Source organism: Polypterus senegalus, chromosome 10 (assembly GCF_016835505.1).
Source record: "Polypterus senegalus isolate Bchr_013 chromosome 10, ASM1683550v1, whole genome shotgun sequence".
Lineage (NCBI taxonomy): Eukaryota > Metazoa > Chordata > Cladistia > Polypteriformes > Polypteridae > Polypterus > Polypterus senegalus.
Genome location: NC_053163.1, coordinates 23,511,703 through 23,535,605, shown reverse-complemented (window position 1 = coordinate 23,535,605; position 23,903 = coordinate 23,511,703). Strand labels below are relative to the sequence as shown.

The 23,903-nt window shown below is 38.4% G+C and overlaps 1 protein-coding gene across 1 annotated transcript in view; it reads right to left on the bottom strand.

Annotated features, from left to right (window-relative positions):
• The window catches only part of LOC120536951, a 41,754-nt gene extending 31,440 nt beyond the window's left edge, over nt 1–10,314 (bottom strand). The window contains exon 1 of the mRNA XM_039765529.1: nt 9,681–10,314. Within this exon, the coding sequence (XP_039621463.1) occupies nt 9,681–10,020 (340 nt within the window). The 5' untranslated portion in view covers nt 10,021–10,314. The remainder of the gene's footprint in view (nt 1–9,680) is intronic.
• Between the last annotated feature and the right edge of the window lie 13,589 nt (nt 10,315–23,903).

The following is a 23,903-nucleotide window of genomic DNA, read 5'->3' as shown; positions in this document are numbered from 1 at the left end:
CTGTTGAGACTTTAACTGCACATTATTTTGAAGGTTTACTAATATATAATATAGAAACTCCAATGTCTGTCCGTCTGTCTGCTTTTCACGAGAGAACTACTTATCGGATTTAGATTGTTTTTTTTCTATAATTTGCTTGAACATTCTGGTTGATTTTGCGACTTCTCTCATTTGACTATGTATCATATTTCGCTTGCAGTACCAATTTTTTTGCACGAATCCAAGAAACATGCAACAGGCCAAAGGGACGGGGGTTTGGGTGTGTGTGGATGTGCTCTCCTCACTCGCTCGTCAGCTTCGGGGAATGTTCCTGAACTCCGCTTAGCTAGCGAACGAGAGAACAATTGAACAATTGAAATCAGCTTTGTTTGATATTTAAAATAAAGTGTTACTTAGGTCTTGATGAGTTTGAAAAGATATATAATTCAGATTGTGGATTGTGGTTTTGTGTTAAAAGGATCGTGATATGATTTTTTGGAAAGATCACCCACCCCTAATTTGACTAATCAAGTTTTCAAGTTTATGTAGGATTCATTAACCCTCACCTAGCCCCTGGTGAGCTATTTGGGAAGGGGTTGCAAGCTACCGGTAGCTCGCGAGTGACGTGTTGGAGACCCCTGCTCTAAAGGCTGTAGTACTTAAACCCCTGCTCAAGAAAAATCATCTTGATTCCTCTGTCCTTTGACAAATTTAGACACATTTCTAAACTGTCTTTTTAAATAAGAATCTATATAAATTAATTTTTCAACTATTCAGTTACAACTTGAATAAACATTCTATCATTGATAAGTTTTTAGCAAGTCTACATAACACAACAAGTGGGTTGGCTTTCTGGAATGGCCATCACTGTATTATATGGCCTGGAGGTTGTCTAAGAAAGATTGCTTCATGCGCGAGTGTGGACGACCAAGTTTTGGTAGGACCCCACCTGGTAAGGATTCCAGCTGCCTAGTGCAGGCGTCATGTTGTCATAACATCTAAACAGGAAATGGGCGTTTCCATGGGAAACTTTTTTTGGGGGGAAATGGCGGACTGAGGGGGGGGGGGGTTGAAGACAGAAGGAGAAGGCAAGGAGCTCAGCTATCTACGCTTAAGAATATTTCATGATCAGATTTCACCCAGGGACTTCTGCTATTTGTGGGTGGCCACCCCGAAGTTGAAACAGTGAGGCAAAACCCCAAGAAGAGGTGAAGGGTTGTGATATATGGACCCGAGGTTCTCCGGATGCTCCCGGTGATCAGTCAGACTCGTGTTTTAAACATTCTTTGGGACAGCAAGCCAGGAAGCCGAATTCGCCCGAGGACTGTCTTTTTCCCCCCTCCATCATGCAGTAAGAACTGTACTACAGGGTTCTTCACTGTTTCACAGACTACGTTTAATCTTTCTCTTTTGGATACCCTTTTTCCTTGATGTGTGGTTCAAACCGAGGATTAGGATTCGACCGCTGGGGAGGGCGTCCGGGTAAAAAGGGATCACTAATGAGCACCAAGTCACCTGGCATGTAAATGTATCAACATTGGATTACAATACACTTGCTAAGTTAACCAGTCCAACTACCATCTGGTTTCTTTCAAGTATTGGTGGGCACGTAAAGGGGAGAAGAGGGGCCAAGGACTGAATATTTTAATGCTATTATAACCTTTGAACATTGTCTACTTCCCTCTCGGGTGGTGAAATGTAGTGATCGTGTCCCGTATCAGGCAATTGTTACAAGTTTCAGTCAGGGTTTTGAATAAATAATAGTACAAAATAATAATTCTTTACATTTAATTATATAGCACTTCTCTCACTACTCAAAGTGCTCTCCAGCGCTGGCTAACATACTGAATGGTCTTCAGAATAATACAGACAGAGGTCACATATCTGTTCTTGTTCTCCTAGACCAAAGTGCAGCATTTGACAACACAGACCACAGTATTCCTATAGCCCTCCTTAGACAATGGCAGTTTGTTTCTGTTTCTGTCTTATTTACAGTAACTGGGAGAATATTACTTGTTATTGGAGATCCTTAATATTGTATATGGCAGGGGTCCTTAACCACAGTCCTGGTGGGCCACAGGTTATAATGAAGCTTAGTATTTAAACTATTAAACTTGTTACTGCTTTCAATCATCGAAGGGAAATGTTAATTGAACTGTAGACTTTACTTCTCTGAGAACATTATCCATATAATGTTGTAGACCAGAACAGATTTCAACTTAAAAGTCCTTTCAATTCCCCTCTCATTTTACTTCTAAGCATTTTTTTTTTTTTTTTAAACACAGATACTTCATGGTGTGTATGCGTAAGTTTAAAAGAAAGCACATTAGCTGATGAGCTGCTGTTTTTTTGGTTATCTGCATTTCATTATTAACTAATGTCTGGTTAAGAAAACAGGCAACAATTAAAACTTAAATACAGCTGCTAAAAACTATAATAGGCAGGTAAGAGTTCTGAAATCTAACAGGTGAGATAACTAAGATTAAGCCCCCCAAAAAAAGCATTGCTTTAGTAGTAAATAAATAGGCTATAATTAATAAAGTGGTTGAAGTGAAAACTTGCAGCCACTGCGGACCTCCATGACTATAATTGAGGACCTCTGATCTTCAATGTAACTAAAAAAGTGTCTCTGATGAATGAAAGATCTAACAAGACATAGAGTTTAATACCAAGATTCGTTATCAGCAAGGACAGAGTGAGTTCAACATTTACATTTACTTATTTGTCTGACGCCTTTATCCAAGGTGAATTACAACATTTATGACACAACTGGTTCCACTTCTTTTGGTTTACCAATTGGAGCACAGGCAGGTCAAGGGACTTGCTCAGGGTCACAAAGTGTTAGGATTTGAACCACAGCCTCAGGGTTTGAAGTCCAAAGCCTTAACCACTACAACACACTGCCTAATTAGGAAACTGGCTGGAATGAAAGAAAACCGGCAGCCACTGCAGCTTTAGAAGACCGTGATTGAGGACCCCTGGTATACAGTGTACCCCAAAGACCTATTCTGGGCCTGCTGTTATTTTCAACTGGCATGCTTCCATTAGGCCAGATTATATCAAAAACACAAGGTGATCCACCACAACTATACAGATGACATGCTGCTTTACCTATCTATAGCATCTGACAACACTGACACTCTGGGTTCTCTACCCCAATGCCAGTCTTACATTTCCAAATGGATGAGGAGTAGTTCCCTCAATCTAAATAAGGAGAACACAGACATCTTAGTTATTGGCAAAAACGAAACTAGTGAAGATTTTAGAAATAAACTTGATCCACTAGCATTAAAAGTCAAGGCAGAAGTAAAGAATTTAGGTCTAATCATAGACTCTGGCCTAAACTTTAAATTGCACAACCATATTACTAGGACCTTACTTATTTTAATTTAAGAAACACTGAAAAAGTTAAGACACCTTTTAACATTACAAGATGCTGAGAAATGAAACAATGCCTTTGTTTTCATTCGACTCAACTTTGCATAATGAGGAATGTTCAATCGCCTCTTAAGTTGAAAGAACTGTTACATTTCATGGCGAATCATGAATCAATCATTTTTGTTACAGTGGCAAAATGGTTTAAAGATCCTATTTCACATTCTATTTAAAGCATGAAGAGTTCCATCTGATATGATCAGATGGGAGTGGAAAAAGCAGGAGAGGGTCAGGAAACTTATATGAATGAGAAATAAAAGACGTAACCACATTACAATTAAAGCCGAAACAGGTCATCCACATTTTGAATTACAAATTAATTTGTACATATTACTTTCTTAAGAGAAGGTTGCATCATCCTGTTGATGCTTATTTTTAAACTTGATAACTGAAACGGTTCATTCTAATATCAAGACTCTAATAGTGAGTCATTCTGAACAAACTTCTAAGGACACGTCCCTTTCGTGGAAACTACAAACTGGACCTGCTGTATTCAAATGTTAATGCCTTCATATGTACATCTGGACAGGTATGGCCATCTTACTATTACCTACGAGCCTGTTATTGACAGCAGCAGCTCACCAATATCCAAGCCAGAAGTTCTTATTTGTGTTTGGGAGTTTGCTGTACTGTTCATATATGTATGTATTTTTTTTTTCTCTCGAGCTTCTGTAAAGTTTTACTTTCCCCTTGGGGACATATAATGTATAAATCTATCTATGTGCCTGTCCAAGTCAAAATCGCAGATCTTCTAATTGTGGTCTGCTTATTATTTCATGACTGAAGTATAAAAGAAGAGGTGAGGCAGACTTTTGCTGTTGTGCAGCAAAAATCTAAAATACCAATAGATTAAAACAGTGAAACATTAAAAAAAAAAATGGTTTTGCCATGGCTACATTTTAGTTTTACTCCTGATATACTATAAATGCACATAACTATATTCATTATGGATTGGCAATCATTATTAATATCACTTTTCTCTGTTTTCCGCTTTTTTCAAATGCCACCACCAACTGACCAAAGTACTGTGCAAACAAATGCCTGTGATACTCAAATGAAAGCGAAAACCACAGCCGTTATATCAGGCAGAAACTAACTCAAAACCTGTGTGGCAGGATGCATTAGCGATTACTTACTTTTCAGTTAAACACCACTAAATGTATAACCAAGGAAGAGGAAAAAAGATCCCTCGCATCAAAACCTGCAAGCTACTATATAGCGTCTTTCTATTCAATTTAGAGTACAGACATTTGTTAACGCGTTACGACAAGAAATCAGGAAAACCTCAGTTACTTTTCTGGTTGAAGGAAAGCATGCCAAGAAAAAAATATTTAAATGATATGATATGATAAAATATGTTGTATGTACAAAACAGTGTAATGTTAAAAGAATTTTATCTTTAACATAACATGTGCACTCTTACACCGGTTTAATTCAATTCAAAGCTTTGAGGGGCTGAAGTTCATCCCAGGAGTCAGTGAGCAAGTCCATCAGAAGGCCCACTCATTCGAATGCCCACATAGGCCCAATTTAGAATCACCACTCACCTTAAAAATCTTTCAAGATTTGGGAGGATTAAAAAAAAAAAAAACACACACACACACAAACTTCACACAGATAATCACTTTGAGAAATCTGTGCACTTCTTTATGTTGTATCAAAAAAATGACAGGTTTCTTCCTTTTCTTAGGCTCACACGAAACACAAAGCCATTTCAAAAAATTGTACTGGGTTTGTATCTATTCATGATGCAAAAATCAGCAGAAGGCAAAAAAGAAATCTCTCACTATATATATATATATATATATATATATATATATATATATATATATATATATATATATAAAATCCAACATCTGTCTGTCTACTGTCAAAACATCTGTCTACTTTTCATGAGAGAACTACTTAACGGATTAAGATCATTTTTTTTCTATAATTTGCTTGAACATTCCAGTTATACTCTTCTCTCGTCACGCTAAGTATCACAGTTCGGTTGCGGCACAGATTTATTCGCGCAAATCCGAGAGGCACTTAGTGGGCCGAGGGGAGGTGGAGGCGGGACCAGAGGAGTAGGGATCTGCTCCAGCGTCAATTTCAGTCGCTCTACCTCTCACCAAGTGTTGGAGCGTACCTTGCCTCCGCTAAGCTAGTGATATCGGTTTGTTCAGCAGACATTGTCATCCACAGATTGTTAAGGAGTAACATTTGATGTTTTTGAGAGGGAGATCACAGCTACGTACGTTTTAGAGGGTAGCTGCTCATTGGCAAACATATCACGGCCAGCTACTCTTCTCCCCATGTGGGGTACGCTCTCCCGTCAAAGCTGATCATGATCAGATACAGTGCCAATGCATACCTACTTTCTGCTTGGTCAAAGATACCTTTGCTAACTTTTTACATTTTTGGCAAAGAGATCACAGCTACGTTCTCGCCCCATTAGCAAAACCAAAAATAATGTATATCAAGAAGCCCTCAGATATGAAAGCCATCAATATAAAATTCTTCTCAATACAAATTATTACTTTTTTTTTTTTTAAATTGATTTTTAAAGTTCTGCGGTGGGCTGGCGCCCTGCCCAGGATTTGTTCCTGCCTTGCGCCCTGTGTTGGCTGGGACTGGCTCCAGCAGACCCCCTGTGACCCTGTGTTAAGATATTACGGGTTGGATAATGGATGGATGGATTTTTAAAGTTTGTCCTGTTTCACTACTACACAGGTGGAGTCATGGGGGACAGCTAGTATTTTATATTTATTTATTTATTTACCCAGAGATCTTTTTATCCAAAGCGACTTGCAAAAGAGTTCAACATAACGAAGTAAACATCCATCTGGTGGACTGCTGGTGAATAAAAGATATGGGCCAAAGTTACAAAATTGATCATCAGATGTGAAAATCTCTGAACAAAATATAAGTGAGCTACAATTTCTATTACACAAAAAAACTATAGGACAAAAACTTCATCAAACAAGAGTCTTCAGACACTTCTTAAACACACTGAGGGATACAGAATTTCAAATGGAAGTGGGTAGCTCAATGTACCAGCTTAGAGCGAGTCTGGATTGAGATTTGAAGCAGTGCAGAGGTGGCATCTCCAGACACCCTTTACCTATGAGTGAGAAGGAGCACAGGACCTCACAAATATCTACATATACCATATATATATGTTTAGGTGCTGACCCAATGATGCTACAAAGAGCCGACTGAAAAGATGAGTGATGTGTGCCCACCTCAGCTGGTTGAACACGAGACATGCCGCTAGCATAACTTTGCTAACAGGAATGAGAAAACGCTTCCCTCAGTAATATCACAAACTGGATTTATCGAAGGCGGACACTCGGCCTCAAACCTTCATTGTCTGTTTAATGTAACACACAGCCCCATTTCCAAAAAAAATTTGGGATGCTGTGTAAAATGTAAATTAAAACGGAATGCAATAATTTGCAAATCATTTAAAATTTTTATTTAATAAAATAGAACAAAGACAGAATATTAAAGGATGAAACTAACAAATAAATATTTTTTGTACAAAAGTAACATGTGCTTATTTTGAATTTAATGCCAGCAACACGTTTTAAAAGAGCTGGGAGGGAGGCAATAAAAGATTGGAAAAGTTGTGTAATTCTAACCAAAAAAAAAATGGCAACAGGTTAGTAACACGACTGGCTGGAAAAACAGCATCCCAGAGAGTCAGAGATTCTCAGAAGCAAAGATGTGGATGTGTTCACCACTGCGCTGGCAAACAGTGTAACAATTTAAAAAGAATGTTTCTCACTGCAGAATTGCAAAGAATTTGGGTATTTCACCATCTACAGTACACAATATCATTAAAAGATACAGAGAATCCTGAACAATCTTTATATGTGCAAGAGACATGGCTGAAAACCAATACTGATCTTTGGGCCCTCAGGTGACGCTGCGTTAAAAACACACATTTCCAAAAAACTTCTGTGAATAGTTTGTCGCTGCATCCCTAAATGCAAGTTAAAACTCTACCAGGCAAAGAGAAAACCATATATAAACATGATCCAGAAATACTGCTGCCTTCACTGGGCCAGAGTTCATTTAAAATGGACAGAGGCAAAGTGGAAAACTGTCCTGTGGTCTGACAAATCAAAATTTGACATTCTTTTTGGAAATCATGAACGTCATGTCCTCTGGGCTAAAGAGGAGAGGGATCTCCCAACTTGTTATCAAAGCAGTTCAAAAGCCAGTATCCATGATGGTATGGGGGGATGTATTAGTGCACATGGCATGGGTAGCTGGCACATCCGGGAAGGCACCATTAACGATGAACAATATATGCTGCCATCAAGACTACATTTCTTCTTAGAAAATGACCTTCCTTATTTCAGCAAGATAATACCAAGCCGCATTACAACAGCCTGTCTCTGCAGTGAAAGACTCCAAGTGGTAAATCGGCCTACCTGTCGTCCTCCTCTGTCACCCATTGAAAGCTTCTGATGCCTTAAAACACCCTAAAGGAGACCCCAAACTACTGAGCAGCTGATATCTGGCAAGAATGAGACTTTTAACTTTCAAAACTACAGCAATTGTATCCTCCGTTCCTAAAATTTTACAGATTGTGATTAAATGAAAAGGTCATACTACACAGCAAGTAAACAGGCCAATTTTTTTTTTTTTATTGTATTGTAATTTTATTACAATCCATACATAGCAATCAAGTTTTTACAAAAAAAAAGAATTATGTTAAGAACAGATCGATCCCCACCCCTGAGAGAGAGAGCAAGCCAAACGGCGTAAAATGTAAGGCTTGTAAACATACCTAAATTAATAAATTCTCTGTGCTTTATAAACTTATTTTAAAATATTACTGATTAGATCCTGCCATGTTTTGAAAAAAGTCTGCACGGATCCTCTGAGTATTTGATTTTTTCCAATTTCAAATAGTATAACACATCAGTTTCCCACTGACTTAAAAGAGGAGAGTTTGGGTTCTTCCAGTTTATCAGAATAAGTCTGCGTGCCAAGAGTGTAGTGAATGCAATCACAATTTGTTTGTCCTTCTCCACTTTAAGCACCTCAATTTTTTTTTAAACTGCTGTAATTAAATTCAAAACGCATAAAGAACGTTCAAAAAACAAAATAACATTCCTCAGTTTCAACATCTGATGTTTTGTCTTTGCACTATGTACAAATGAATACAGAGTTTGGCCGATTTGCAAATCATCACATTCTGTTTTTTACATTTTACACAGCGTCCCAACTTTTTTCGAAAATGGGGCTCTACTCACTCCAGAATTCTGACTGACCAGAGATTTTGAGGTCTTTGGATACAGAAAAGGCCTTTGATAGAGTCAAAAGGGTTTATCTATTTGCAAATGAGAGTTTGACCCAAAACAGAATGAGGGACTTGTCAAGGGTGCCCACTAGTCACTCTGGTTGAGTGCTCAGTCCAAAGTGCGTGTGAATATTTACTTACTTACCTATTTATATATTTATTTATTTAAAGAGCTTCTATCAAAAGCGAAAATTTTCCACTGGGGACAACTAAAGCTCCGTCTGTAAGGGTGGCAAGGTTGACTGTGTCGAATGCACACGAAAGATCACGCAGGATGAGGACAAAGGCATCTTGGTTGCTTTAGATATCTTTTGTTTCAGTCATATTGGTGCGGATGATGCGGATCGCTTTAAATTTAAAATACATTATGTCAATACATTATATTAATACCGTTAACTGTGAAATATCTGAGGTTAAAATCGAATAACAGTCGTGAAAAACGGAGTAAAGAAGCAAAGGCTGCAAAGTAAAACACAAATGACCAGACTCAAACTGGTATACCGTACTCAGAACAAGACTGCAAGACCTCAGAAGGTATTTGGCACTGCGACTCAATGTGAAAGATGCAAAAGGTAACACAGCACATACAGAGTGGATGTCGGGGATGAATAAAGGTAAGATCAGATACAGACTGCGTTAAAGGGCTTGTCCGCAAAGGTACCGTTGTATCACAGTTTACCCTCAGTGGGTGGAGGCAAGAGGTAGGTTGCTTTTCAGCAACAGAAAGAATAAAACACGTTTTAATGAATGCGGTCATTTGGGGAAAATCGATATTCCGCATCCTGTGGAGTTTTTTTTTTTTTTTTATAACCCTTGTGCTTTAAACGGTGACCATCGTATTAGTAGACAAATAAGAGTCCACGTCGGTTTTAGTTTCGTTTCATTTCCACTGTACTTGTCTCGCTCCTTCCGCACCCTGCTTCAGCACTGTATGCCACATACCGTTAATGCCCCGAAAACCACTTACCTTCGTGGATGGCGATCGCCTGATGACAAATCAGAGCTACCGGCTTCGGTGAGTGTGGACTAATGGCATCGACGGAAAGATGCTCCGGCTCTTGAAAAATAAGACTGCAGTCCTCGACAGGGCTTTGGACCTCCGAGCGAGAGGATCGACATTCGACCCAGCTGTGCACCTTTTCTGAAATGGCATCTCGCCGTTCTAAATCGTACATTAAAGCTGCGAACTTTTCATCCAGAACTCGGTTGACCTCCACCTCCACTGCTTCCAGCGTTCCCCTGAGAGCATTCTGGAAAGTCGAACTCAGCTCGGTTTTGAAGGAGGCAATCCACGTCTCAATGTCCATCTTTTTGACTCGGCCTCCAGCTTGGTGTTATTATTTGGCGACTTGGATTAACGCCCAAGCCGTAGGAAAATGTGATAATAAACACAACGGCGTTGAATTTTTCTCAGTTGTTAAAAAATGTTTTTTCTGCGAATAAATTAAGCAGCTTCCATAAGCACGTCGCAAATATTACCATCTGCTTATTTTCCAGTGACAGTTATTTGTCTTCAGTTATTATATACGGTAATCGTTACGCAAAGCATTCGACAAACATGCACCACCTCCTTTTGTGCTGCTAGAATGACGAGAAAGGACTAGACGTGACGTCACGAGTCACCGCCCACTTCAGCGGGTTCACGTACGTTTCCGGTCAAACAATACGGAGAAACGCGAGGTTGTTTGGGATTGTTACTTGGTTTGCAACAACAAAATCCACGAAATAAAGAGCAAAATCAACGTATTAAATGTTTATCACTTCGCTTCAAATTCAACCCAACTTCGACTTAAAAATTGTATTTCTGGCTGACCAGGTTATATGTTTTATTGTATACAACTGATTAAGGTGAAAGGTCAAAAATCTCGGACAATGCAGATAGCTTTGTTTTCTCCGAATTGTCCGACTTTTTAAAAATAATCATCCATCCATTTTCCAACCCGCTGAATCCGAATACAGGGTCACGGGGGTCTGAATAATCATTATTTAAAGAAATATACCACAAAATACATCCAACGGTATATATTTATTACAGATGATATTCAAGTAGAGTACAATACATATGTATTGTATAATACATTTATATTTAAATAGCGCCTTTAACAGGCTCAATTTACTTCACAGAAACTGAGAAAGGAGTTCATGTTATCCTAATAAAGATAAATACATGATTTACAGTACAAGGCTTAGGAAATAGAATAAAAAAAACAATAAAATATAAAATACTACAAGAAAACCCAGAACAAATAACAATTAGTGATACAAACACAAATCATCCTGAGCATCTGGACAAAGAAAGGAAACTGATAGAAGGTTGAGAAGGTCGAGGTAAGTTCAACACCTTCCTGAACAAATGAGTTTTAAGCTGCTTTTTGAAAGAATAATGGAGTTGGCTAATCTAAATAATTCAGGGATCTCATTAATTCCAGAGTCTCCAGAGCTGAAGGGTCTGTCATCCATAGACCACACGTTGGTTTTGAGGACAAGAAGATTGCCAGAATCTGTGAATTTTAGCAGGTGGACAAGAGCATAGCGATGAAGGATGTTACTGATCAAATCAGGTGCAATTCTTAATCCTGTAAGACATACAGAGCCAGTGAAGGCAGAACAGAATGGGCATGATGTGCTCGCTGTTGAGGGTCTGTGTAAGGACTCTTGCAGCAGAGGTCTGAACCAGCTAGAGCTATGAGATTAGCACTTGCCAGTAGGGAGTAACAGTAGTTGATGCCAGATGTAATAAAAGTACAGACAAGTTTCTCAACACTGGAAAAGGTGAGGAATAAGCAAACACAGAATGTGTTATGAAGGTGGAAGTAAGAAAGATTCTTAATGTGGCTTATGTGGGAAGAATAAGAAAGGGGAGGAATCAAAAATGACACCAAGACTCCCAGCAGATGAATGCCTGATGAAGACATCACTGAGAGTCATTTAGAAGGAGGTAATTTCTCTTAAGCGGAGCTTAAGTACCAATTAGCATGACTTCAGTTTTGTCGCAGATTGATTTTAATAAATTATATTTCATTCATTTCACTGAGGCAGCTTTCACTTTTAAAACTGAAATAGTATCTCCCACAAAGAAATGAATAATAAGGCCAGCAGAGGGCCAAGGATTAAGACTTGAGGAATATCTTGTGCTGCAAGCTTTGTGAGGATCCAGCTGCTGCCAAGACTAAAAAACTCAGGACTGTCGGTCAGATGGGATTTAAGGCATCGGAGGTCAGTGCCGGAGATGCTAAGACTGTTTTCCATTCTGGACGGTAGAACACATTCCTTGACAGTATCAAATGTTTTACTAAGGTCTAACAGAATCCATCTGCTGGTTTCCCCAGAGTCTGCAGCTATGAGCAAAGTTACAATTTGCACCCATGAACAAAAAAAAAAAAAAACATTAAGAGAAAGTGAAGAATATGCAAAAGTACAAGGCTCAATGTAAATTTCAATGATAAGTGTTATTTGCAGAGAGCAAGGAAACATGCCAGTTTTCCCTCAGTGGTAGGTGTTATATCGCTAAGTCATTTACAATATCAAGAGTTCTCATAGCTTTGATGTAGATAGATAGATAGATAGATAGATAGATAGATAGATAGATAGATAGATAGATAGATAGATAGATAGATAGATAGATAGATAGATAGATAGATAGATAGATAGATAGATAGATAGATAGATAGATAGATAGATAGATACTTTATTAATCCCAATGTTCTTACAAACATTTATAGCTTGGAGGCAGGACCTCTGGGAGAGATTGTATGAGGTGGTGCAAAAATGTTTTCAAGGGCCTTTTCCTGCTTCATTAGCTATTCTGTTTTTATCCATTATGGTTTTAAACATCCACCTTAATAAAATGATTAATGTGTGTGTGTGTGTGTCTGTCTGTGTGTCTGGTTGCTATGTCTGTCATTCCAATAGATGGAGCATCACAAACATTTGTAGTAACAAAATGCATTCCATTCATCATTCCAATAGGTGATGCATTACAAACATTAACACTTCTTGTACATATCCCATAACAAATGTCATATAATAGAGACGTATGCATTGCATGTGTCATTCCAACAAATGGTGCATGACAAACATTTACAGTAATAAAATGCATTTTATTTGTCATTCCAACAGATGGTGCATCACAAACATAAACAATGCTTGTACGAATCCCACACCAAATGGCATATAACAGAGACATATGCATTGCATTTTTCTTTCCAACAGATGACACATTACAAACATGTTTTTACTAATCCCATACCAAATGATATATAACAGAGACATATGGTTTGCATTTGTCATTCCAACAGACGGTGAATCACAAACATTTGTATTAATAAAATAAATTGCATATCTCATTCCATCAGATGGTGCATCACAAATATTTGTAGTAATAAATTGCATTGCATTTGTCTTTCCAACAGATGACACTTCACAAACATTAACACTGCTTTTACTAATCCCATACCAAATGTCATATAATTGAGACATATACATTGCATTTGTCATTCTAACAGATGGTGAATCATAAACATTTGTAGTAATAAAATGAACTGCATTTGTCATTCCAACAGATAACACATTATAAACATTACCACTATGTCAATGTCAATGTCTATTTATTTATATAGCACATTTAAAACAACATAGTTGTTTTATAGCTGCGGCCAAAGTGCTTTACAATAATAGAATAAAAGAAAAAAACAAAAACAATAAACAATAAAACATAAATAGTAATAAAATAGATGAACATAAAATAAGGCAGATAATAAATAGAAATAATGTTATATTATCACAAAGAGGAAAACATCAGTATTACTGAAGGTCACTGAATGCAAGTGAAAAGAAGTGAGTTTTTAATCTCGTTTTGAACAGTTCAGTTGTAGACGACTCCTTAATATGATGAGGTAAAGAGGTCCACAGGCGAGGAGCAGCAGCTGCAATAGCCCTGTCCCCCTTGGTTTTACATTTGGTACGAGGGACAACCAGAGACAACTGACCAGAAGATCTAAGCACTCTGGATGGCTGGTGTAAAACACACAATTCAGATAAATAGGCAGGAGCAAGTCTATGTAAAGATTTAAAAACTAGCAGCAAAATTTTAAAATCAATTCAAAAACTGACAGGCAGCCAGTGTAAAGAAGCTAAAATAGGAGAAACAGAGTCATACTTCCTTGCCCCAACCAGAAAGCGAGCGGCAGCATTTTGGACCAGCTGTAACCTGTGTATCAGAGATTTGTTAATCCCAGAATACAGCGAATTGCAATAATCGAGGCGAGAAAAAATAAAAGCATGAGTAGCTTTCTCAAGATCTTTAGAAGATAAAAAAGGCTTGATCTTACCTAACAGACGAAGTAGAAAAAAGCAACTCTTGACTACAGAATTTACTTGTTTCTCAAAAGAGAGGTTACTATCAAAGGTAACACCAAGATTGCGGACTTGAGGTTTGGAAAAGACAGAGAAAGAGCCGAGAAGTCCAAGACCAATTTGGGCTTTAGCTTGTGGACCCACTATAAGAATCTCCGTTTTATTTTGATTTAGATCAAGAAAATCATTAGCCATCCTGGATCTTAGTTCAGACAGACAATTGTGGAGTTGATTTGTTGCAGAGGGGAATTTAAACCTGAGTATCATCAGCATAGCAGTGAAAAAAAATGTTAAATTTCCTAAAAATCACTCCAATAGGGTGAATGTATATAGAGAATAAAATAGGATGCAAAATGGATCCCTGAGGAACACCGTATTTAAGAGCGGCAGTAGATGAAAAAGAAGAATTTAAAGTCACTGAAAAGTGTCTACCAGTTAAATATGACCTGAACCAGTTAAGAGCAGCCCCTTTAAGCCCAACAAGATGTTCGAGCCGCATCAGCAATATTTCATGGTCAATGGTGTCAAAGGCAGCGGACAGGTCAAGGAGGACAAGGACAGCCGCATCACCTGAGTCAGTAATAAGAGAGATGTTTCAACATCATGGTAATGCCTAAAATTGGTAGATCTCAAATAAATTATTGGAGTTAAGGTGATTGACCAATTGATTATAAATATTTTTTTCTAGAATTTTAGCCAGAAATGGCAGCTGGGAAGTTGGACGAAAGTTGGTTAAAACTCCAGGATCTAATCCTGCCTTTTTTTAGATGGGGACAAACTGCAGCATGTTTAAAAAATGAAGGCACAACCCCCGAACTAATAGAATCCTTTATAATCACTAGTAAGGTTGGACCCAACACATCAAAGGCTTCCACTAAGAGACGTGGTGGTACAATATCGAGGGGGCTGTGTCAATAGTTCTTTTTAGCATTGAAAGTGAGACTTGGTCAAAGGAATCTAGAACAATGTCATGATTAACAGTAGGAAGTTCATAGCCAGTTTGAACAATGCCACGGCGGATAGTATCAATTTTGCTGACAAAAAATGATAGAAACTGCTCACATGAATGAACAGTGCTATTTAATCCCCTCACAGAATGAGGGTGATAGGCCGCATTAATTGAATTAAATAAAACCCTATAGGATTGTTTGAATGGCGGGATACGAAAACGGCAAAGAAGTCTTGTTTCGATTTCTTAACTTCAGCCTGGAAGTTGAAAAGAGAAGTCCTGAACATCTGTTTAGAGATAGTCAGTCCATCTTTTTTTCCAACGCCGTTCAGCAGTTCGACAGGCGCGGCGCAGTGATCGCGTAGTTTCATTTAGCCAGGGAGCAGGTCTTAGGCCTTATTACATTGTATCTAGGGCAGAGCAATTGCGTCTAAAACCGTTGTACAGGAGGAATTAAATTTTACGACAGAATCATCGATATCATTATTTTGGTCATGCATATAGAGACTATAGAAAATGTTTTTAAAATCAGATATAACGGAAGACTTTTAAAGGCGCGAGCAGCGTGGTGGACGGCTATTAGTCGGGAGATCAACATTAATATGCAGATCCATCATTACAGAAAAGTGATCAGTGAAAGAAGCATCACATACATCAATACTATTCACTGAAATATCACGAGTAAGAACGAGATCAAGGGTGTGACCGAGAGAGTGAGTAGGCGTATTAATATGCTGTTTAAATAAAATCAAATAAGTCCAATAGTGATAAAAAGTCTTTGACCAAAGGTTTCGATTGACAACAAACGTGAATGTTGAAATCACCAACAATAAATATTTTGTCATGGGAGAGGGTGATATCAGCCAGGAGATCAGAGAGTTCAGAAGTGAAAGTATCATTAATTACAGGGGGTCTATAAATCACGGCAAACAATAAAGATGGGGAGCTGCACACTTCGAAATGTTGAAGTTCAAAGCTGCTAAACGGATCCCTTGTAAGGCTCCGACACAAGAACATACTTTTAAAAACAATGGCAATGCCCCCCAAACCAACCCCCCACGACGAGTCAAACGAGGAGAGTTTAAAAATGAATAACCTGATGGAGCCAAGTGATTAAAACATGAAGAGTCACCGTTTAAAATCCACATCTCAGTGATGAAGAAGAAATCCAGATTATTTGATGTCTTGCAGAAAAAAAGTTTTATTAGACACTGATCTCACGTTCAGGAGAGCAGCCTTGAGTTGATAGAAGTAGAAGAGCTCGTGGCAGGATGAGCACGGGTGAGTGTGCGAAGATTATTTGCGTTTACTGCCCGATTGCACACCGAGGAAAAGTGATGCTGTCTTGAAATGGAGAAATTAAATCCGGTGTCCAGCGCCCATGAACCAGGGATGGAGTCCTGTGCAGGAGAAGATGGGTCATAGACAACTCGCAGGCATCGGGAAACAAAGCTCTGGGACTTGAGTCGGCGTTGTTTAACAGCAATTCCGGCTCTTTTCCCACGACGGCGGCGGGTGCGTTTGCGTCTCCGAGGGGCATTCAACTCACTGATACAGGTGAACACCGGCGTCCAGCGGAAGAAGTCAGGTGATGAATAAAACAAAGGTGGAGGTTCACAAAAATCCTATCAGAAGATGAAAATTGAGAGGAAAGTAGGCCAGAAAATATGTTTAGTAAAGATTCCCGATCATTGGACAGTGATCGTTGGGATGAACTAAAACATAAAAACAAAGTTAACACATAGACTAGAGAGACGAGCAGACGGCCAGCCACTCCAGTCGGCGCCATTTTCTACTACTACAACACTTCTTTTACGAATCCCAAACAAAATGGCATATAACACAAACATATGCATTGAATTTGTCATTCCACTAGATGGTCAATCCCAAACATTTGAAGTAATAAAATGCATTGTGTTTTTCATTCCAACAGATGACACATCACATTCTAATATGCATACATTTTAATAGATCAAGTGTACTGCAAATGTTAATGTTGAGGTCTGCATTGATTGCTTAAATTTCAACCCATCTTGGAAGATTAGCATAGCTAATAAGATCAGAAAGGTATAAAAGGTGATAGGGGGTGAAATGCAATGCTTTATTGATTTACTGCATTTGAGGCCTTATGCCGCTATACTCCCTCCTACACAGGGCCGACTTAATGTATGGGCACAATGGGCACTGGTCGGGGGACCCCAGGAGCACAGGGGCCCACGATGTTTCTGATGCTAATGTGTGTTTCTGTTTTGCTACCAAAACAGAGGGCCCAGCACACTAGTTTGCTCGGGGGTCTATGATGCTGTTAAGACAGCCGTGCAAAGAATGGAAACAGGAGTCAGAAGGAACAATGCACATCTGAACATCTTTATATGCTGCAGCATAAATAAAAAAATAAACAAATCACATTTCTACAATGCATATACTGTGTGACAGATAGGGGGTGCTCTCGCTCCCTTGAACCCCTGTCCACGACTCCAAACACCAGGTAAAAGTCCAAATAATGACTTTATTAATTCACCACAGTGCACAAAGCACCCTCCCCTCCACTATACTCATAAACAAATCACAAATACTACAATAATACAATCCTCCACTCCCAGACGCGTTGCCACCCTTCCACCCAGCTCAGCTCTCCGCCTGGGAGCTCCCACAGTCCTTTTAAATACCCTGACCCGGAAGTGTTCTCAATCCCCAGTCCATGTGATCCTGTATCACTTCTGGGTCAGGTAAAATGTTCTTTTCTTTACCCCGCAAGCCCGTCGCTCTTCCTTTGACGAACATCCGGGTTAAAGGGCACAAATAAGTCTTCGGTCCTCCCTGCAGCTCCCTCTTGCGGATCCCTGTGGTATTCATTAGGGTTTTGTATAAAAACTACATGTCCCATGACTCCCTGCTGGTCTTCGGGGCACCCCGATACTGCAGGGAGGGCTCCATCTGGCAGCCTGGGGGTATTGGCCAGGATGACAAGCCGGCCACATCTCACAACTGTAAGATGAAAAAAGTACAAATCAGAAGTAGAAAAAAAAAAATCAGCTTAGTATTTGCTTGAAATGAGCTTTTCTTGTCTTTTTTGGGAAACATTTCTAATGACAACATCAAGATGAATTGTACTGGCAATGTCTGATTCAATACTCAGCCTAACCAAATGCCACAAGAGACACTGTAGACCTTAAACATGTCTTAATCAGCGTCAGTGTGTTAAATAATCTCCCTATAGAAGCTACCATTGCTGGAATTGTTAAAAGTATTTGTAAGATGAGGCCGACATTTGGAAACAGGTCAGCAAGTCTGTGTTCGGTTAATATGTTCAGTCAATGTAATGGTTTTAATTGTGTATTTCCGTAATTTCCCTTATGTACATACAGAGAGTAAATGTTGCATTTCTGTTACAAACTTTTCATCATTTAGGTCATCAGGATATGTCCTTCTTATAGATAAAGCTTTTCCTTTCAAATCACTTTTAGACATGGTGAGATATTTCAAACTGTTCAGCCAACTGCTTATCAGCATTGAATCTTACAGTAGACCCTCCTGTAACTCACCAAATCATAAAACCGATTTAATGGAGTAGGCAAATCATGTTGTGTGCCATTCATTTCTGGCAACTTAGCATCAGATGTGTTATCATGCAGCCTTTGTCCCCTTGCACCACATCCATGACCCAATCAGAGTTTTCTGGAATATTCTCAGGAAAAAGTGCCAAGTGTGTCTCTTAGAATATACTTTCAACTTATTTGTCCAAAGTTGCTTTTTAAAGAGGGATTCAGAATTTACTTGTACGTCACACTCTTCCTCTGCAATGGTGGCCACTAGGCTAAGCGTCTTGAGAAGAGTCAGAGCATCCCATTTCAAACTGCGACAGGCAGAGATGATTGGCAGCAACCTTTCCTAATATGTTTATTATTACATTTGGAATTTCTAATATCAATTCCATCTAACAGAAGGGATGAGGAGAAACTTGTGACATCTAAAGTTGAAATCTCATGATAGCCAACCACCTGAATGACCTTTTGTGGAATTATTTATTTTTATAATACCAACCTCATAAGCTGAGATTGTAACACTATATTCATTAATAAGTATTGTAATGTAACAATTTAATGTAACATTAGCAATTTTAAAACTAAGTACATTTAACACACCCTTCTGCTGAGGCCCACACAATTGTTTGACTTGGAAATCCGAGCTCATAGACCCCAACTCCGGTCCTGGTGGGCCGCAGTGGCTGCAGGTTTTCATTCTAATCCTTTTCCCAATCAGTGACCAGTTTTCACTGCTAATTAAGTCCTTTACCCGTCATTTTAATAGCCCTGTTTTTAAGGATTCAGACCTCTAAATTGATTTGTTTCTTCATTAAATGGCAGCCAAACAGAAATGAGTTGTGAAACGAGCCGACAAAAGGCCAGCTAAACTGGAACGTCAAACTCCAGCCAAGTTGTGGCGAGTGCCCTCTTCTACGCGGTGGTGTGCTGGGGAGGCAGCATAAAGATGAAAGACGCCTCACGCCTGGACAAACTTGTTAAGAAGGCAGGCTCCATTGTAGGATTAAAGTTGGACAGTTTAACATCTGTGGCAGAGCGACGGGCATTAAGCAAACTCCTGTCAATCATAAAGAATCCACTGCATCCACTGAACAGTGTCATCTCCAGACAGAGGAGTAGCTTCAGTGACAGACTTTTGTCACTGTCCTGCTCCACTGACAGACTGAGGAGATCGTTCCTCACCCACACTATGCGACTCTTCAATTCCACCCGGGGGAGTAAATGCGAACATTAATTTTATTTTAATTTTTTTCATTTTTATTACTATTTTATTTAATATTGTTTCTTTGTATCAGTATACTGCTGCTGGGTTATGTGAATTTCCCCTTGGGATTAATAAAGTATCCATCTATCTATCTATCTATAATAATACATTTTTTTTTAATTTTATATATCAGTGACAGACTTTTGTCACTGTCCTGCTCCACTGACAGACTGAGGAGATCGTTCCTCACCCACACTATGCGACTCTTCAATTCCACCCGGGGGAGTAAATGCGAACATTAATTTTATTTTAATTTTTTTCATTTTTATTACTATTTTATTTAATATTGTTTCTTTGTATCAGTATACTGCTGCTGGGTTATGTGAATTTCCCCTTGGGATTAATAAAGTATCTATCTATCTATCTATCTATCTATCTATCTATCTATCTATCTATCTATCTATCTATCTATCTATCTATCTATTTATCTATTTATCTATTTCACTCCAACCTGTTTCTTAATGAGATTCCGATTCTTGCTGTTAATTAAAGTCGTTATTAAATATCATGACTTGTTGCTGCTCTCATTCTGTCTAAGCCCACCGTCAAGATGTTTTGGTGACTTGAGCAGACAAACATGGCCAAGACCTTCACCTTTCTTTATTTTCAGGTTAGCTGGTCCTGATGTGTCGGCTTGTTTTGTGTCTCATTATTGTTTAGCTGCTCATTAAGGAAAAAGGAACAACTAAAGGGTCTGAGTCGCCTCAATTAAAACGGAGGCAAAACAAATTAATCACGAGAAGAAACAGCTCACTAATTAAGAAGATGATTAGAATGAAAACCTGCAGCCACTGCGGCCCACCAGGACCGGAGCTGGACACCCCCTGTCATAGAAGCTTTGGACACTTCTAGCCAAGTGTGAAAAAATATCCAAAACTGTAATAATTGTGACCTCTGGTGGCTGACAGAGTCATTAGCGGGGTGAGCTTGAATCTGGCTGGAGAAAGGAGAGTCACGTGATCCTCTATTTGCGCCATGCTGCCCCTAGTGGAAGACTCTGAGAACGCGATGTAACATCAACACCCCATGTCACATCTAGCCCCCGCTGTATTTTATTAATAGTTCATGGAAAATAACCAGATGAGTGTTAAAAGCTCATTATCATGGAGCACCCTCCAGACCCCTGTGCAATGTACCGGCTGACATGTGCTCCCGTGTAGGGGCTTTTTGGAAGTAGTGATTAAGCTCAACCTTGACAACGTTACATTTTGGTTTACCCCTGCACCATTTTCATTTTATGAATATGATACCATCCAAGAATTATCCATCCATCCATTATCCAACCCTCTATATACTAACTACAGGGTCACGGGGGTCTGCTGAAGCCAATCCCAGCCAACACAGGGCGCAAGGCAGGAAACAAACACCAGACAGGGTGCCAGCCCACCGCAGCATCATTGAATCATTGAAATGTTAATCAGACATTTAATTTTAGGATTAACAAAAATCCTTTTGAAACACAGAAATATCTCAAGAGTCATTTAGAAAATTTTGTACATCTTTCCAAATCACCTTACATTACTGCCATTCCCAAAAAAGATGAGATAATGTTTTTGATTCTTTCTCACAAAATATTCATTTTACATCAATTTCAATCCTCAGCCTAGGTGGAACAAAAACTTTTCACAGGTTAAAAATGATGTATCAATTTAAAAGGTACCTCTTTCACTCTATTTGTGATACGGTATTTATTTAGTAAGAAACACATCTTATTACATTTTATTCAATATAATCTAAAACAGAATTCCAACTCAAAACTGTGGAAGCTGTAATTTTCCTAATATGTTTATTAATACATTTGGAATTCATAATATGAATTCCACCTAACAGAAGGGACGAGGTGAAACTTGTGACATCTACAGTTGAGATCTCATGATAGCCAACCATCTGAAAGACCTTTTGCGGAATTGATTTTCTTATAATACCAAATTCTTCATAGCTCAACCAATTTCCTTTTTTCTCAGTAAGTTGTTTCACAAATATGTTATTTAAAAAAAAATAGATAGATTTGTTCTGTAATTGTATATTCTTATTATTCCATAGTATGCATCTAATTACTGAATAGTTATGCTTATAAGTTAATGTTCAAACTAAAAGAAACTGCTTATGAAAGTTAGTATTAAGGGAATTTTACCAGTTTCAAAGTTACATTTAAGAAGAAAATCCAAGCTCCCCACCTGCTCAAAGGTTAAATCGGGGAATATGTGCCAAGTTTGTGTTTTATTATTAAGATAATGTTGTAACCATTTCACTTTGAATGCAAATTAGCAGTTTTAAAGTCAAGGACATTTAACCACCGCCTTATTTTGAGGGCCACACAAAATTGTTCGACTTGGAACTCCGAATTCGTAGAAGCGGTGAAAAACCTCCAAAGCTTTGATAATAGTGACATCTGGTGGTTTACAGAGGTCATTGCAGGCGTGAGCTCACGTTCGCCTGTGTAGAAAGCGAGCATTCCATGCGGCGAATAATTCTCGATCCCGGTTAATTTCGTCAATAGAAGATAAAGGTTCTCAGGACTACGGACGCGTATAGGGCGCAGAGTATACTACTACTACTACTACTACTACTACTACTACTACTACTACTACTACTAATAATAATAATAATAATAATAATAATAATAATAATAATAATAATAAGAAGAAGAAGAAGAAGAAGAAGAAGAAGAAGAAGAAGAATAGGGACAAAGTGAAGAAGTAAAAGGTATATTTCGTGATTTAAATGTCAACTTTAATCTCGTAGTTTATTTTGTCATTAAAGCAGGACGTCGTAAACTTCATCTTAAAATCCATGTTTAATTTACTAGAGGTTCTCAGAGCCCATCGTAACTAAAGTAGCACGTTAAAATGCCTCCTGCTCCCCGACCCGGTCGTTAACCGCTCTGTGCTTCTTAAACGGACTTTATTTTGCACTGAGAGGAACCGCAGCGAGCGGTCGTCACACAGAATACATTCACTTCATGATATTACAGCTCTCTGAACATTTAGAATCCTAAGATTTATACTTGATATCATTTTAATGATGAAATGTATTGAAGTATGCATATTACATTTTATTTTCCTTTTGTGCTAATCTCTTTATTCCATTAAAACAGATTAGTCATTTCTCTCCCGGTTTTCCCATGAATTCCACGACTTTATCATGGTTTCCGTTTGGAAACGCGGGTTTTGTGGTTCCATCATAAATACATAATCAAACATTAATAAACAGCTATTAACAAATACGCAATTTAAAATGATGCAAAAACTTACTTTGCCACAGGGGTGGTCATCCTTTTTCCTTCCAGGTCCTTGATTCAAAAAGTTCTATCTTGTCCATGGCCACCTGTAAAACACTCAATATGGGGAGAAGTTTTTCTTTCTTTGTATATAACTGCCTCGTTACTCAAAGTGCTTCTTTTATGTAATTTATTCGTACCCATTGCTTCCTACCCAAGTTTTCTTATACTTTGACCTGCCCAACGTGACCATTTCTTTATTTTACTGCACCTTCTACAATTTGTTTTGCATTTTCCATTTCCCACACTACTTGTGTATTCTTACATTCAGTTTCAGTTTCCTTGCATTAAAAATTTGGGCATTTTGGATTTTTTTACAGAGTTTCTTTTGAACAGGTTATTATTTGTGTGAAGGATGTCGTGTATGGCCTGCCATGCTAGGTCTTTCAAATTGTTGGGTAGATATTTTCTCGATATCATTTTACATATTTTTGCTGATTCCACTTCCTAAGTCTTCTTAATCCATATGGTAGATTTCTTTTTTTTTTACTGATCGGATGATTAATTTCCAGGTGATCCATACTTTTCCTCCTTCTTCTCCAAAGTGGTTTTATTCTATACAATACATCATGGGCTTATATACAGTATTTTGGGTATATTAAAGGCATATGATCTTCTATTGGCGGTTTTGTACCATTTATACTTCCTTAGAGTCCCTCCCATCATATATCTTGCCATGTCTGCAGCCTTTCCATTCCTTTCCTGGATCATTTTAATATACACATTTGTATATCTCAGTTTCAAGATGTGTTTTAAGTCAGGAAAGTCTTTCCCTCCTTTCTTTTTTTTGTTAAATG